The sequence below is a fragment of the Pyrgilauda ruficollis genome, unplaced genomic scaffold, assembly GCF_017590135.1.
Source record: "Pyrgilauda ruficollis isolate IOZ18807 unplaced genomic scaffold, ASM1759013v1 scaffold258, whole genome shotgun sequence".
Lineage (NCBI taxonomy): Eukaryota > Metazoa > Chordata > Aves > Passeriformes > Passeridae > Pyrgilauda > Pyrgilauda ruficollis.
In genome coordinates, this window is record NW_024523911.1 from 220,691 (window position 1) to 233,819 (window position 13,129).

At 60.6% G+C, this 13,129-nt stretch overlaps 2 protein-coding genes across 2 annotated transcripts in view; one reads left to right on the plus strand and one right to left on the minus strand.

Moving 5' to 3' along the window:
* Positions 1-3,192, plus strand: part of FER1L5 (fer-1 like family member 5) — a 17,520-nt gene extending 14,328 nt beyond the window's left edge. Inside the window, exons 43-51 of the mRNA XM_041471194.1 lie at positions 291-454; positions 706-794; positions 895-990; positions 1,217-1,358; positions 1,468-1,567; positions 1,718-2,058; positions 2,134-2,243; positions 2,315-2,453; positions 2,941-3,192. Of these exons, the coding sequence (XP_041327128.1) occupies positions 291-454; positions 706-794; positions 895-990; positions 1,217-1,358; positions 1,468-1,567; positions 1,718-2,058; positions 2,134-2,243; positions 2,315-2,453; positions 2,941-3,192 (1,433 nt within the window). The remainder of the gene's footprint in view (positions 1-290; positions 455-705; positions 795-894; positions 991-1,216; positions 1,359-1,467; positions 1,568-1,717; positions 2,059-2,133; positions 2,244-2,314; positions 2,454-2,940) is intronic.
* A 5,981-nt stretch (positions 3,193-9,173) lies between these two features.
* Positions 9,174-11,051, minus strand: BOLA3 (bolA family member 3). Its single transcript, XM_041471182.1, has 4 exons — positions 10,954-11,051; positions 10,467-10,590; positions 9,891-9,979; positions 9,174-9,307 (listed from the first exon to the last, which is right to left on the minus strand). Exons 1-4 carry the CDS (start codon positions 10,981-10,983, stop codon positions 9,242-9,244), a joined length of 309 nt encoding a protein of 102 aa, XP_041327116.1. The 5' UTR covers positions 10,984-11,051; the 3' UTR covers positions 9,174-9,241.
* Positions 11,052-13,129: the final 2,078 nt, after the last annotated feature.

Below are 13,129 nucleotides of genomic sequence, written 5' to 3' on the forward strand. Positions count from 1 at the left end.
CCCTGAGTGCCCCGTGTCGGGTCTGGTGGGGATTTGGGGGAATCTGGGGAGATCTGGGGAGGGTCTGGGGTGTTTGGGGGGTCTGGATTGGGTTGGATGGGGGTTTCAGAGGATCTGGAGAAGGTTTGGGGGGATCTGGGAAGGATCTGGGTGGGTCTGGGTTGTCTGGGGTAATTTGGGGGTGTTGGGGAGGGATCTGGGCGGGTCTGGAGAGGATTTGGGGGATCTGGGGAGGGTCTGGTGGGGGTTTAGGGGGATCCGGGGGGGTCTGTGGGGTGGCTGTTGGGCAGGTGACAGGCGGGTCGGTGTCACAGAGCGGGGCCACCCCCCAGTGCGACACGCCGGGGCCCCCCGGGAGCGCCTGGCCCTGCACGTGCTGAACCTGTGCCAGCTCGTCCCGGAGCACCTGGAGACCCGCGGGCTGCAGAGCAGTGCCCAGCCCGGCCTGGAGCAGGTGACAGCCACACCTGGGGACAGCCACAGGGGCTGGGGGTGTGGTGGGCACTCTGCGGTGACAGGGACAATGGGGTGGGTGCCAGGGAGCTCAGGAGTGCGTGATGGGGCCGGGGGGTGACAAGGACAGATGCTGGTGGGACAAAGGGACCTCGGGGTGATGAGAAGCCTGGGGCCGTGGGGACAGAGAGGGGACACTTGGGGCCACCTGGGGACACTCTGGCCGGTGCCAGCCCGTGCCGATGTCCCCAGGGCAAGGTGCAGATGTGGGTGGACATTTTCCCCACCAGCCTCGGCCCCCCCGGGCCCCCCGTGAACATCGACCCCCGCAAGGCCGAGGGGTGAGTGAGGGACAGGGACAACCCCCGTGGGGACAGGGACAACCCCCGTGGGGACAGCGCCACCCCGGGCGGAAGGTGACACTGGCTGTCCCCTCCCGAGGTACGAGCTGCGCTGCGTGGTGTGGAACGTGTGGGACGCGGACCTTAGGGACGTCAACCTGCTGGGCCAGCGCATGAGTGACATCTACGTGTCCGGGTGTGTCCCCACCGTGTCCCCTGTCACCCCCCAGCTTCTGCCCTGCTCACCCCAGAGCCTCTGGCACCCACCCGCGGGTCCTTTGTCACTCCAGGGTGTCCCCATCCATGTGGGCACAGAGGTGACAGCGGTGTCCCCTGGGGGTGGCACAAGTGGCTGGGATGGCACAGAGGTGACAGCAGTGTCCCCTGGGAGTGGCACACGGGTGACAGCGCTGTCCCCGCAGGTGGCTGGACGGGCTCCCGGAGCAGCGGCAGCACACCGACATCCACTATCGCTCCCGGAACGGCAGAGGCGCCTTCAACTGGCGCTTCGTGTTCCCCTTCGAGTTCCTGGCAGCTGAGAAGCTCTGCGCCATCCGCCGCAAGGTCAGCCACAGCCGGGGCGGGACACAGAGGGGACAGGCGGGGACAGGCCGGGACACGGCCCGGGGACATGCCCTGGGGACACGCGCGACCTTGCCGTGTCCCCGGGCAGGAGCACGTGTGGAGTTTGGACGCGACGCTGCTGAAGGTGCCGCCCAAACTCATCCTGCAGGTGTGGGACAATGACAAGTTCAAGGCGGACGATCTGCTGGGTGAGAGAGCCCGTGTCACCACCGGGGGGACACTGCAGGGGACAGGGGACAGCCAGTGGGGACAGGGAGCACCCATTGGTGATTAGGAGCTCCCATTGGTGATAAGAAGCTCCCCGCGGTGACAGAGCTGTCCCCTGGCCTGTCCCGCAGGGATCTTGGAGCTGGAGCTGACGCGGCTGCCCCGCCCGGCCCGCAGCCCCCGCCTGTGCCGGGCCACGCCGTCGGAGCTGCCCTGGTTCTGCTGGCCCTGGTTGTCCCGGGCCTGGCTCTCCCTGCCCCGCTTCTCCCGGGCCTGGCTCTCCCGGGCCTGGCTCTCCCTGCCCCGCTCCTCCCGGGCCTGGCTCTCCGCGGCCCGGCTCTCCCGGCGGCTCTCCCGGCGCTGGTGCCGCGCCCCGGCGCTGCAGCGCTCGCCCCTGAACCTGTTCCGCAGGAGGAGGGCACAGGGCTGGTGGCCCTGCACCATGCAGGAGGACGGCGGCCAGCGGCTCTCGGTAGGCTGGGGACAGGCTGGGGACATCCGCACAGGGCTGGGGGACAGCAGGGACAGATCCGACCGCCCCTTCCAGGGGAAGCTGGAGCTCAGCCTGGAGCTGCTGACGGCGCAGGAGGCCGAGGAGCGGCCGGTGGGGAAGGGCCGAGAGGAGCCCAACAAGCACCCGACACTGCCCGAGCCCAGGTGAGCCCGGGGCGAGCCACGAGGGGCCGGCGGGCAGGTGACAACAGTGACTGAGCCCGGTGTCCCCACAGGCGCCCCAAGTCCTCGTTCCTGTGGCTGCGCTCCCCGCTGAGCCTCGTCCAGCAGGGCATCCGCTGGCGCTACCTGCTGTGGCTCGGCCTGGGGCTGGCGGCGCTCCTGCTGCTCCTGCTGCTCCATTCCTTCTTCCCGGTCAGCACCGCCCCTCGAACGCCCCGCTGTCACCCCCGAACGCGCCCTGAGTGCCCCGTGTCCCCCCGCAGGGCTCCCTCACGGTGAAGGTGGCTGACCCGCGCCGGCTCCTGCCCGCCGCCGCCAAGGAGCAGCCGGGCACGGAGCGTCCCGGCACGGAACGCTGAGGAGGAACCGCCCGGCTCCGCGGTTTCCTGGCTCTGAGCCCCCTCCCCAGCTGCTCTGGGTGTCCTCGGTGGGTTCTCCAGCCAGGAGGGGATCGCCCCGCTCCGGAGCCGCTGTCCATCCACGTTCCCTCCTAACAAAGCCGTGTCCGAGAAGCACCGGAGCATCGTTCCCGTCTCTGGCGGTCGGGGGGGACACGGACATGCTGAGCGCAGCCCCGATCCCAAATTGAGCCCCAACTCCAGCCCCAGCTTCAGCTCCAGCTCCCAAACTCAACCCCAATTCTGCCCTAACCCCAATCCGTCATCAGCCCTCACCCCAGCGCCAGCCCCGGTCCCCCGAGCGGGACGGGGACACCCCCGGGCAGTGCGGCGGGGAGGGAGGCGGGAGCGGCGCCGGCCCCGCTGAGCCCGGTGCCGGGTCGCGGCGGGCCGTGGAGGCGGAGAGCCAGCCGGGTTCCCTGGCCGCCGGGCCGGGCTGGGGGAAGCACGGACGGACACCGGCCGGAGCATCCTGCCGGGGCGAGTACAACCGGCACAGCACCCGCACCCCCCCTGCTGCTTCCCGGGAATGAGGAGGGCGGAGATCCCCCGGAAGTCCCCCGGGGAGGGGCAGACGGACACCGGGGCGAGCGTCCCGCCGGGACAACGATGACGGACACCGGCAGGGCACCCCCGGGGAAACGGCTGCGGACACCGGCAGCCACGCCCGCTCCGCACCGGAGCCCCGGGGCCGCCCCTGCCCCTCAGCGCCGCGACCGGCCCGGGCCGGGGCAAGGCCGGACACCGGCCGGAGCATCCCCCGGGGCCGGAGGGCGGAGATGCCCCGGCCCTGCCCCGGGGCGAGGCGAACGCTCCCGGTGACCGGGCCCGGTGCGCACAGGCCCCGCCCCGCGGAACCATCCCAGCCAATCACATCGCTCCGTCTCGTTCTAGCCCCGCCCCTCATTTCCCAACAATGCAAAACGCTCTATGCCCCGCCCCTCATTGTTGGCGCTCGGCTCCCATTGGCTGCCGGCGAGGGGGCGGGGGTAACGCTGACTATATAAAGGGACGGCGGGGGGCTGCGGGTCAGTCCGGTTCCAGCAGCGGAGCGGAGCGGGGAGGAGGAGCGGAGCAGAACGGAAGGGAGCGCCCAACATCGGAGCTCCGGCAGCAGCTGGACCCTCGGGACCCTCAACACCGGAGCTCTAGCAGCACCCGGGGCCTCGGAACCCCGAGCCCCGGCACGGGGCGGTCGTGGGAGGGACGGGGATGCGCCGATGCGCCGTTTCTCGCCGCCCTTGCGCCTTTTCTCGCCGCCGCCTTCTCGGTACCGGCCCGTGCGAACGGGACCGGCACCGGCACCGCCCCCGGCTCAGCAAAGGTAAGGACAGACAACGCCGGGGCACCGAGGGACCACGCCGGGCTCCCGGATCGGGGGGCTCGGCCACCGCCCCGGCCTGCCCAAGGTAAGGCGACGGAGGACACGGCGGCCCCCCCAAATTGGGGGGGTCCGACACCGCCCCCGGCTCAGCAAAGGTAAGGACAGGCAACGCCGGGGCACCGAGGGACCACGCCGGGCCCCCCAAACCGGAGGGGTTCGGCCACCGCCCCGGCCTGCCAAAGGTAAGGGACAAAATAAAATTGGCAAAAATGACATTGAATGCTGTGCCTGGTCTGTGCTGTCCCCACGAGCCGCGTGCCACCCACACGAATCACAAAACCCCCCCAGAGTGGGGCTGGACCTCCCAAAAGTGGGGCTGGGACCCTCAGAGACCCTTCCCCATGGGATCCTTGGGGGGCTGACCCCTGGCTTCGGGCTGACCACTGGACAGCTTTGAAAGAAAGTTCTAGATAGAGGGGATGGGATGCTGAGTGACTGACAGAGAGCCAGGGCGGGGATTTGGGGATGATCTCAACACAGGAGAATGGGTACACAGGTAGAGGAAGGGGGAACAAAAAGGGGGACATCATCTGGGGAGAGTAAGGGGATACAAAATCAAAGCTATTACAAAGTATTACGCAGTATAAAAGCACACATGGCCCTGGGACCACCAGAAATGGGGCTGGGACCCTCAGAGACCCTTCCCCGTGGGACTGGGACCACCAGAAATAAGGCTGGGGCCCACAGAGACCCCTCCACATGGACTGGGACCACTCGGTGCCATGAGGTTCCGTTGCCATGGCGCTGCCCTGGGTGCCACCAGGTGTGGAACACCTGCCGTGTCACAATGGAGCCTCGGTTCCATCATTCCTGATGCTGTGACATCATGGAATTCCATGGAGTCCATGCATTCTGGCATCGTCCTGGTGTCAGAGAAAGCTGAAATGAAAATTGGACTTCATGGCCTGAGTTACCCTCCTTTAGGATTCCAATAATCCCAATTTCCGGTAATGCAATGCCAATTTCCGATAATCCAATTGCAGTTTCCAATAATCCAGCTCCAATTTCCAGTAATCCCAATTTCCATCGGGAAGAAACGAAGAGATTAAAGTGAAAAAATAACAATCTTTTATTAACAGGCAGGAAATTCTCCCAAAATCCCGGTTGTAGCGCGGCCCCGCCCCCACCCGCCCTCTCACCTGCAGCCCCCGGCTCGGGCCACGCCCCTTTTGGAACGCTCCGCCTCCCGACCAATCAGATCGCTCGGCTGCGCTTTGGTCACGCCTCCCCTCTGTTTGTTCACAATGTGGAACGCTGGTTGCTCCGCCCCCACGCTGTTTTCTCGACTCCCATTGGCTGTGATCCTGGGGGGGCGTGGCTCAGGCTGGGTATATAAAGCGGCGGCGGGGGCGCCTGGGCTGAGTTGGGGCTCGGGAGCGGCGGAGGAGCGGAGCGGGAGGAGAGCCCGGAGCGGGCACCGGAGGAGCGGAGCGGCCGAAGACCCCGGGCCCGGGCGGCGGGACAGCGGACGAGCGGAGCGGCCGAAGACCCCGGGCCCGGGCGGCGGGACAGCGGACGAGCGGAGCGGCCGAAGACCCCGGGCCCGGGCGGCGGGACAGCGGAGGATCGCGGCGATGGACACTGGAGGACCGGCAACGGAGGATGCGGTGACCCCCGCGGCCCGCACTCAGGTAAGCTCGAACCAAGTGCAGGACGCGGCCGGGGATTACCTAACCCCCCCTTATCTCCACAGTGGGTGCAGCCGGTCCCGGTTCCGGCACCCCATAACTGCACGGGCGCGGAGACCCCACCGGTGACTCCGCTCCATGGTGACCGCCCCCCGCCCACATTACGGTAGGCACGAAGGGAGGCGATCCGGCCCCCTCCCGGTAACGGGAGGGCGGCCGGAGATGACCTGATCCCAAATCCCCGCAGTGGGCTCAGACGGTGCCGGTTCCCGGTAACCGGGGAGCAGCAAGGGTGCGGCGACCCCCACCGGACACTGCTGCACCGAGACCGCCCCCAGCCCACGCTAAGTTAAACACAAACTAAGCCGACCCGGCCGCCCCCGGTGATGGGGGCTGGACGGAAATGGTCGGACCCCCCCGTTCACCCCCGCACAGGACGGGGGGGAGCCGAACCGGCCCCTCCGTAACGGGGGCGGATCGGGACCACCGGTCCTTCCATGACCGAGGGGGACCGAGACCACCGACCCTTCCATGACCGAGGAGGACCGAGACCACCGGCCCTTCCATGACCGAGGGGGACCGAGGCCGACCGGCTCCCCCACCCCAGGGGAGAACCGACCGGCCCCTCCTTAACGGAGGAGAACCGGCACCAACCGGCCCCTCTGTAATGGGGGCGATCCCAGACCAACCGTCCCTCCTGAACGGGGGTGGAGCCGAACCGGCCCCTCTTTAACGGGGGAGAACGGAGACCGACCGGGCCCTTCCATGACTGAGAAGGACCGAGACCACCGGCCCCTCCTTAACGGAGGAGGACCGAGACCACCGGCCCTTCCATGACCGAGGAGGACCGAGGCCGACCGGTCCCCCTTTACGGAGGAGAACCAGGACCTCCCCTTAACGGGGGAGGACCGAGACCAACCGTCCCTCCTGAACGGGGGTGGAGCCGAACCGGTCCCGCTTTAATGGGGGAGAACCGAGACCACCTGCCCCTCCTTAATGAGGAGAACCGGGATCAACCGGCCCTCCCATGACCGAGGAGGACCGAGACCACCGGCCCTTCCATGACCGAGGAGGACTGCGGCCGACCGGCTCCCCCACCACAGGGGAAAACCGACCGGCCCCTCCTTAACGGACTAACCGGTTCCTCCTTAACGGGGGAGGACCGAGACCACCGGCCCTCCCATGACCGAGGAGGACCGAGACCACCGGCCCCTCCATCCCGGAGGAGGACCGAGACCACCGGCCCCTCTGTAATGGGAGGACCGAGACCACCCGGTGCCCCTAAATGGAGACCCCAAAAGAGGGGACGGACAGAGACCCCACCCCCGAAAATAGCAGGAGGACGGAGACCCCCGGCAGCCTTCAAGGGTGAGGAGGATGGAGACCCCCGATCGTCCTGTGGGGTGAGAGGGTCGGGGGAGCATCCCCAGAGCCCCCCAGGATCCCCCCCGGGCCCGAGACCCCGCTGAGCATCCCCCAGCTCGGGAAATGCACAGCGAGTGTCACAAAAACCCAACTTTACAACAGATGGGGGGAAAAAAATCCAATTTTACAAAAATCCAATTTTACAATGCATGGGGAAAGAAATTCCAATTTTATAAAAAATCAAAATTTTACAGTGTATGGAAAAATTCCAATTTTACACCACCTAGGAAGCTTTGGCATTTGGCTTATCATTTGGCTGATTGATAATTTGGCTGATTGATAATGTGGCTAATAATTTGGCTGATTGATAATGTGGCTAATAATTTGGCTGATTGATAATTTGGCTGATGATTTGGCTGTTGATTTGGTTTATAATTTGGCTGATTATTTGGCTAATAGCCTAGCTAATTATTTAGCTAATTATTTAGCTGATATTTGCTCTCCCAAGTAGCTCTTGAGATAAAAATGCAAACAAATCCCAAACCCCTGGGATTGGGAGCACGGGACAGCCAGAGCTTCCATCCCTGTCACACCCGGGGCTTTCCAACTGTTCAATTAATTGTTTAATTGTTAATTGTTGTGTGGTTTAGAGGCACAGGGCCACCCCCACCCCAGTCCCTCTTGGTGCCCCCAGTGCGAGACGGACGGAGAGCGCTCGAGCATCCCCCGGACTCTGAAATAAATAAAATTAAACAAGAGCTAACAGCACAAAAGAGGCTTGCACTGATTATTTATTATATAAAATTTTATTTTACTTATTTATTATATATATTTTAATGTATTTTATATGTTTTATATATTCATATATTATTATTTGTACATTATTATGTATATTATTTATATATTTTATATTTTAATCTATTTAAAAAATATTTAAAAATTTAAAATTTAATTTAGATATTTATTTTTATTTTTAATCCCAGCCCCACTTTTGGGGTGCCCAGCGCCATGGGGAGGGCTCTCTGGGGGTCCCAGCTGCACTTTTTGGGGTCCCAGCCGCACTTTTGGGGTTCCCGCGCTCATTTCTTGCCCCGCCCCCACGTGGGCTCCCAAGTAGCTCTTGAGATAAAAATGCAAACAAATCCCAAACCCCTGGGATTGGGAGCACGGGACAGCCAGAGCTTCCATCCCTGTCACACCCGGGGCTTTCCAACTGTTCAATTAATTGTTTAATTGTTAATTGTTGTGTGGTTTAGAGGCACAGGGCCACCCCCACCCCAGTCCCTCTTGGTGCCCCCAGTGCGAGACGGACGGAGAGCGCTCGAGCATCCCCCGGACTCTGAAATAAATAAAATTAAACAAGAGCTAACAGCACAAAAGAGGCTTGCACTGATTATTTATTATATAAAATTTTATTTTACTTATTTATTATATATATTTTAATGTATTTTATATGTTTTATATATTCATATATTATTATTTGTACATTATTATGTATATTATTTATATATTTTATATTTTAATCTATTTAAAAAATATTTAAAAATTTAAAATTTAATTTAGATATTTATTTTTATTTTTAATCCCAGCCCCACTTTTGGGGTGCCCAACCGCACTTTTGGGGTTCCCGCGCTCATTTCTTGCCCCGCCCCCACGTGGGCGTGGTCACACAACCACACCTATGGTGTGGCCACGCCCCCTTCGCGAGATTCCCGCCCTTTTCCACAGCTCTCGCGAGAGTTGGCGGAGGGGGTTGGTCCCAGCAGGCGCGGCGGCTGCTCCCTCAGGGCAGCGCGGCTCGGAGCGCTCCCCTCAGCCCTTCCCGCTCCCCTCAGCCCTTCCCGCTCCCCTCAGCCCTTCCCGCTCCCCTCAGCCCTTCCCGCTCCCCTCAGCCCTTCCCGCTCCCCTCAGCCCTTCCCGCTCCCCTCAGCCCTTCCCGCTCCCCTCAGTCCGCTCCCTGAGCCCTTCCCGCTCCCCTCAGCCCTCTCCCTCATTCCTCCCCGCTCCCCTCAGTCCTTTCCCTCAGCGCTTCCCGCTGGGGAATAGACCCCCCTGCAATGACCCGTCTGGGTTCCAAGGCTAATAATAATAATAATAACAGCAACCATCCCCCAAGGACTGAGCACACGGCACAGGGTGGGGTTCAGGCCCAGGGGGGCAGCCCTGGGCCCCTCCTGGAGCTCTTTATTGGGGCCGGGGGCAGCCTCAGCCCTTGGGGGCCGAGGTGAAGATGCGCAGGCCGTGCATGTGCTTGATCTCCTCGCTCAGCGCCTGCAGGGCACGCGCAGCTCAGGGGCGGCTCTGCCACGGCCCCACAGCCAGGGCTGCAGCCAGGCCCCACAGCCAGGGCTGCAGCATGGCCCCACAGCCAGGGGTGCTGCAGCATGGCCCCACAGCCAGGGGTGCTGCAGGCACGGCCCCACAGCCAGGGGTGCTGCAGGCACGGCCCCACAGCCAGGGGTGCTGCAGCCTCAGCCCCATGGGTTCCCTCTCTCCCACTCCCTCTTTCCCATTCCCTTTCCCCCGTTTCCTCACGTCCATTCCCTCTCACCCATCCAGCTGTTCCCATTCCCTCACCCCCATTCCCTCTCCCATTCCCTCTCCCCCCGTTCCCTCTCATTCCCTCTCCCCCAATCCCTCCCATTCCCCCTCTCTCCATCTGCTCTCCCTGTTCCCTCTCACCCATTCCCTCACCCCTGTTCCCTCCCATCCCCTCTCCCCATTCCCTCACCCCTGTTGGTCTCCTCTCCCCATTCCTCTCCCTCTTTCCCCGTTCCCTCTCCCCTGTTCCCTCTCCCCGTTCCCCTCCCTCTCCCCATTCCCCCTCTCCCGTTCCCTCTCCCCTGCCCCAGACCTGGGTCACCATCCTGTGCTGCTGCACCGGGCGCTTCTCCCGGAACTCCTCCGACTCCACGTGGATCTCGTACATGGCGCCGCAGCCTCCTGGGAACCCGGGCCAATTAACGCAAATCAACGCCAATTAACGTCAATTAAAATAAATTTTAAAGTGAAGGCTTGAGCACCCTCACACTCCTGCCCCTTCTGGGGGTCCCTGCAGCCCACAGGGGGCTGGAGACCGACTGGGTCCCCCCTGAAAACCAGGTTTGGGGTAACCAAGAGCGGGTTTAGGGCAATAATGGGGATTAGGGTGATAAAGAGCGGGTTTAGGGCAAACAGAAGTGGATTTAGGATCAGAAAGTGGGTTTAGGCCCACAGGAGCAGGTTTAGGATCACAAAGAGCGGGTTTAGGATCACCAAGAGCGGGTTTAGGCACACAGGAGCAGGTTTAGGCACACAGGAGCAGGTTTAGGATCACAAAGAGCGGGTTTAGGATCACAAAGAGCGGGTTTAGGATCACCAGGCCGGTTTAGGATCACCAGGCCGGTTTAGGATCACCAGGCCGGTTTAGGCCCACAGGCGCAGTCCCTACCTGAGATGTCCACCACCTTGATGGCCGAGGCCCGCGGGAACTTCTCCCGCAGCAGCCGCGCCAGGCGCGACTCCCCGTCCGTGCCGGAGGCCAAACCCCGCCAGGAGCGGCAGCGCAGGAACAGCTGCGGGGAAACGGCCCTGAGACCCCCGGGAACCCCAAAAACAGCCCGGGAACGGCGGGAGGGGACGGGAAGGGACGGACGGGAACGGAGCTGCCATCAGCGGAGGATCGGGCGGTGGGAACCGGGCCTGGGGAGGGGCGGAGGGGGTTTACCCGTGCCTGAGGGATATTGAGAGGAGCGGAAGCACCGGGAGCGGTACAAGGAACGGGGGAACACCGGGAGACGGCGGGGAAGCGGGCCCGGGGACGGACACCGGGAGGGGGCGCGGGCCGCGGTTAGCGGCACCGGCGGGACACGGGGAGGAGACGGGCCGGGAGGGGAGCAGGGCAAGGGGGAGGGACTCGGGGACTAACGGACGCTCACCGGGCCCCGGCTCAGCCCCGCCGCCGCCATCCCGGGGGCGCGCCGGGGTCACCTCCGGCTCAGCCAATCAGAGCGCGCCGGTGAGAAAAGGGGCGGGGCCAGCGCTGCACCGCCCGAGCGCCTCCTGGTGGCTCGGAGGACCAGGAAAGGCGCACCCCCCCCCAAGCCCCCCCAAGGGTCCCCTCCTGACCCCACAAAAAGCCCCCTCCTGACCCCACTAAGGGCCCCCTCATGATCCCACAAAGGGTCCCCTAATGATCCCATAAATTGTTTCCACCTGAACCCACAAAAAGTCCCCACCTGACCCCTAAAAAAGCCCCCTCCTGACCCCATAAATGACCCCTCCAGACCCTATAGAGTGTCCCCTCCTGACCCCACAAGTCCCATCCTGCCCCCCTCCATTCCCATATCCAGGGTCCCATCCCGACCCCCAAAAGGATCCCAAAAGGATCCCATCCCCTCTCTCATGCCATAGATGGACCCCCCATCCTGATCCCCCTCCAAAGGACCCCAATTCTGCTCTGCCCCCAATTCCCATGCCCAGAACCCCATCCAGACCCCCAGTCCCAAAAACCCCAACCCCAAAAACCCCAACCCCAAAAACCCCAACCCCAAAATCCAATCCTGCCCCCAATTCCCATACCCAGACTCCCCAATCCCAAAACCCCAATCCCAAAACCCCAATCCCAATTCCCACAGGAATTGCAGCCGAGCCTGGTGTTGAGTGCAAAAAATAAATATAAAATTTATTAAAACACCCACAATATTTTAAAGGTATCGGGAATAATAACACAGCCCAACTCAGAATAAAATACAAATTAAAAATAAACAACAACAGAACAAAAAAACCCCAAAAAAACAAAACCAAAACCGGAGGGGAGGATCCAAACTTGCGATTTTTAGGAATCCTAAAAAATAAATTTATTGAAACACTGGGGAGAAAGAAAAGGAGGGAAAAGGGGAAAAAAACAACACAGAGAGAAAGGGAAAATGATACAAAATAAAATTATCGGCATCGATTTCCTGTCCTAGGAGTATCTACAGTTTAATTACATGTTAATTAATTCATTAATTAATTAATCCTATTGCCTTGAGACGTGGGAAAAAATTCTACCGCTCCTCATCCGCCCCGAAATCTTCATTTCAAGTAACCCCAGAGCCGAGCCCAGCCAGGAATCCCAAAGGGGTTTGGGAACCCCGCGGTGCCTCCCCGCAGCTGCCGCCGTCCCCAGAACAGCCCAGAGAGCGCCGGAATAGCCCCAAAAAATCCCAAAATAAACCACGGAAAGCGCTGGAATAGCCCCCAAAAAATCCCAAAATAAACCACAGAAAGCGCCGGAATAGCCCGAAAAAATCCCCAAAATAAACCACGGAAAGCGCCGGAATACCCCGAAAAAATCCCAAAATAAACCCCAGAGAGCGCCGGAATACCCCGAAAAAATCCCAAAATAAACCCCAGAGAGCGCCGGAATAGCCCCGAAAAAATCCCAAAATAAACCCCAGAGAGCGCCGGAATAGCCCCGAAAAAAATCCCAAAATAAACCCCAAAAAGCGCTGGAAAACCCCAGAAAAAATCCCAAAAATGCACCCAAAATAAATCCCAAAAAGCAGCGGAATACCCAAAAAAAATCCCAAATACCCCAGAAAAAATCCCAAAAATACCCCCAAAAGAAATCCCAAAAACGCCGGAATACCCCAGAAAAAATTCCAAAAGGAATTCCAAAATAAATCCCTAATAATGCCGAAATATCCCCCAAAAAATCCCAAATACCCCAGAAAAAATCCCAAAAGGAATTCCAAAAGAAATCCCTAATAATGCCGAAACACCCCCCAAAAAATCCCACATACCCCAAAAAATCCCCAAAGAAATCCCAAGAACTGCCAGAATACCCCAGAAAAAAAACCCCAAAAAATCCCAATTAATGCTGGAATACCCCAAGAAAACCCCCAAAATAAATCTCAAATAACACCAGAAGAGCCCAAAAGAATTCCCTAAATAAATCCCAAATAACGCTGGAGTACCCTCAAAAAAATTCCAAAATAAATCCCAAAAAAGCATCGGAACACCCCAGAAAAAAATCCCAAATAACGCCAGAAGAGCCCAAAAAAAATTCCCCAAAAAATCCCTAAAGAAATCCCCCCAAAAAAATCCCAAACCCCATGGGAATACCCCCCA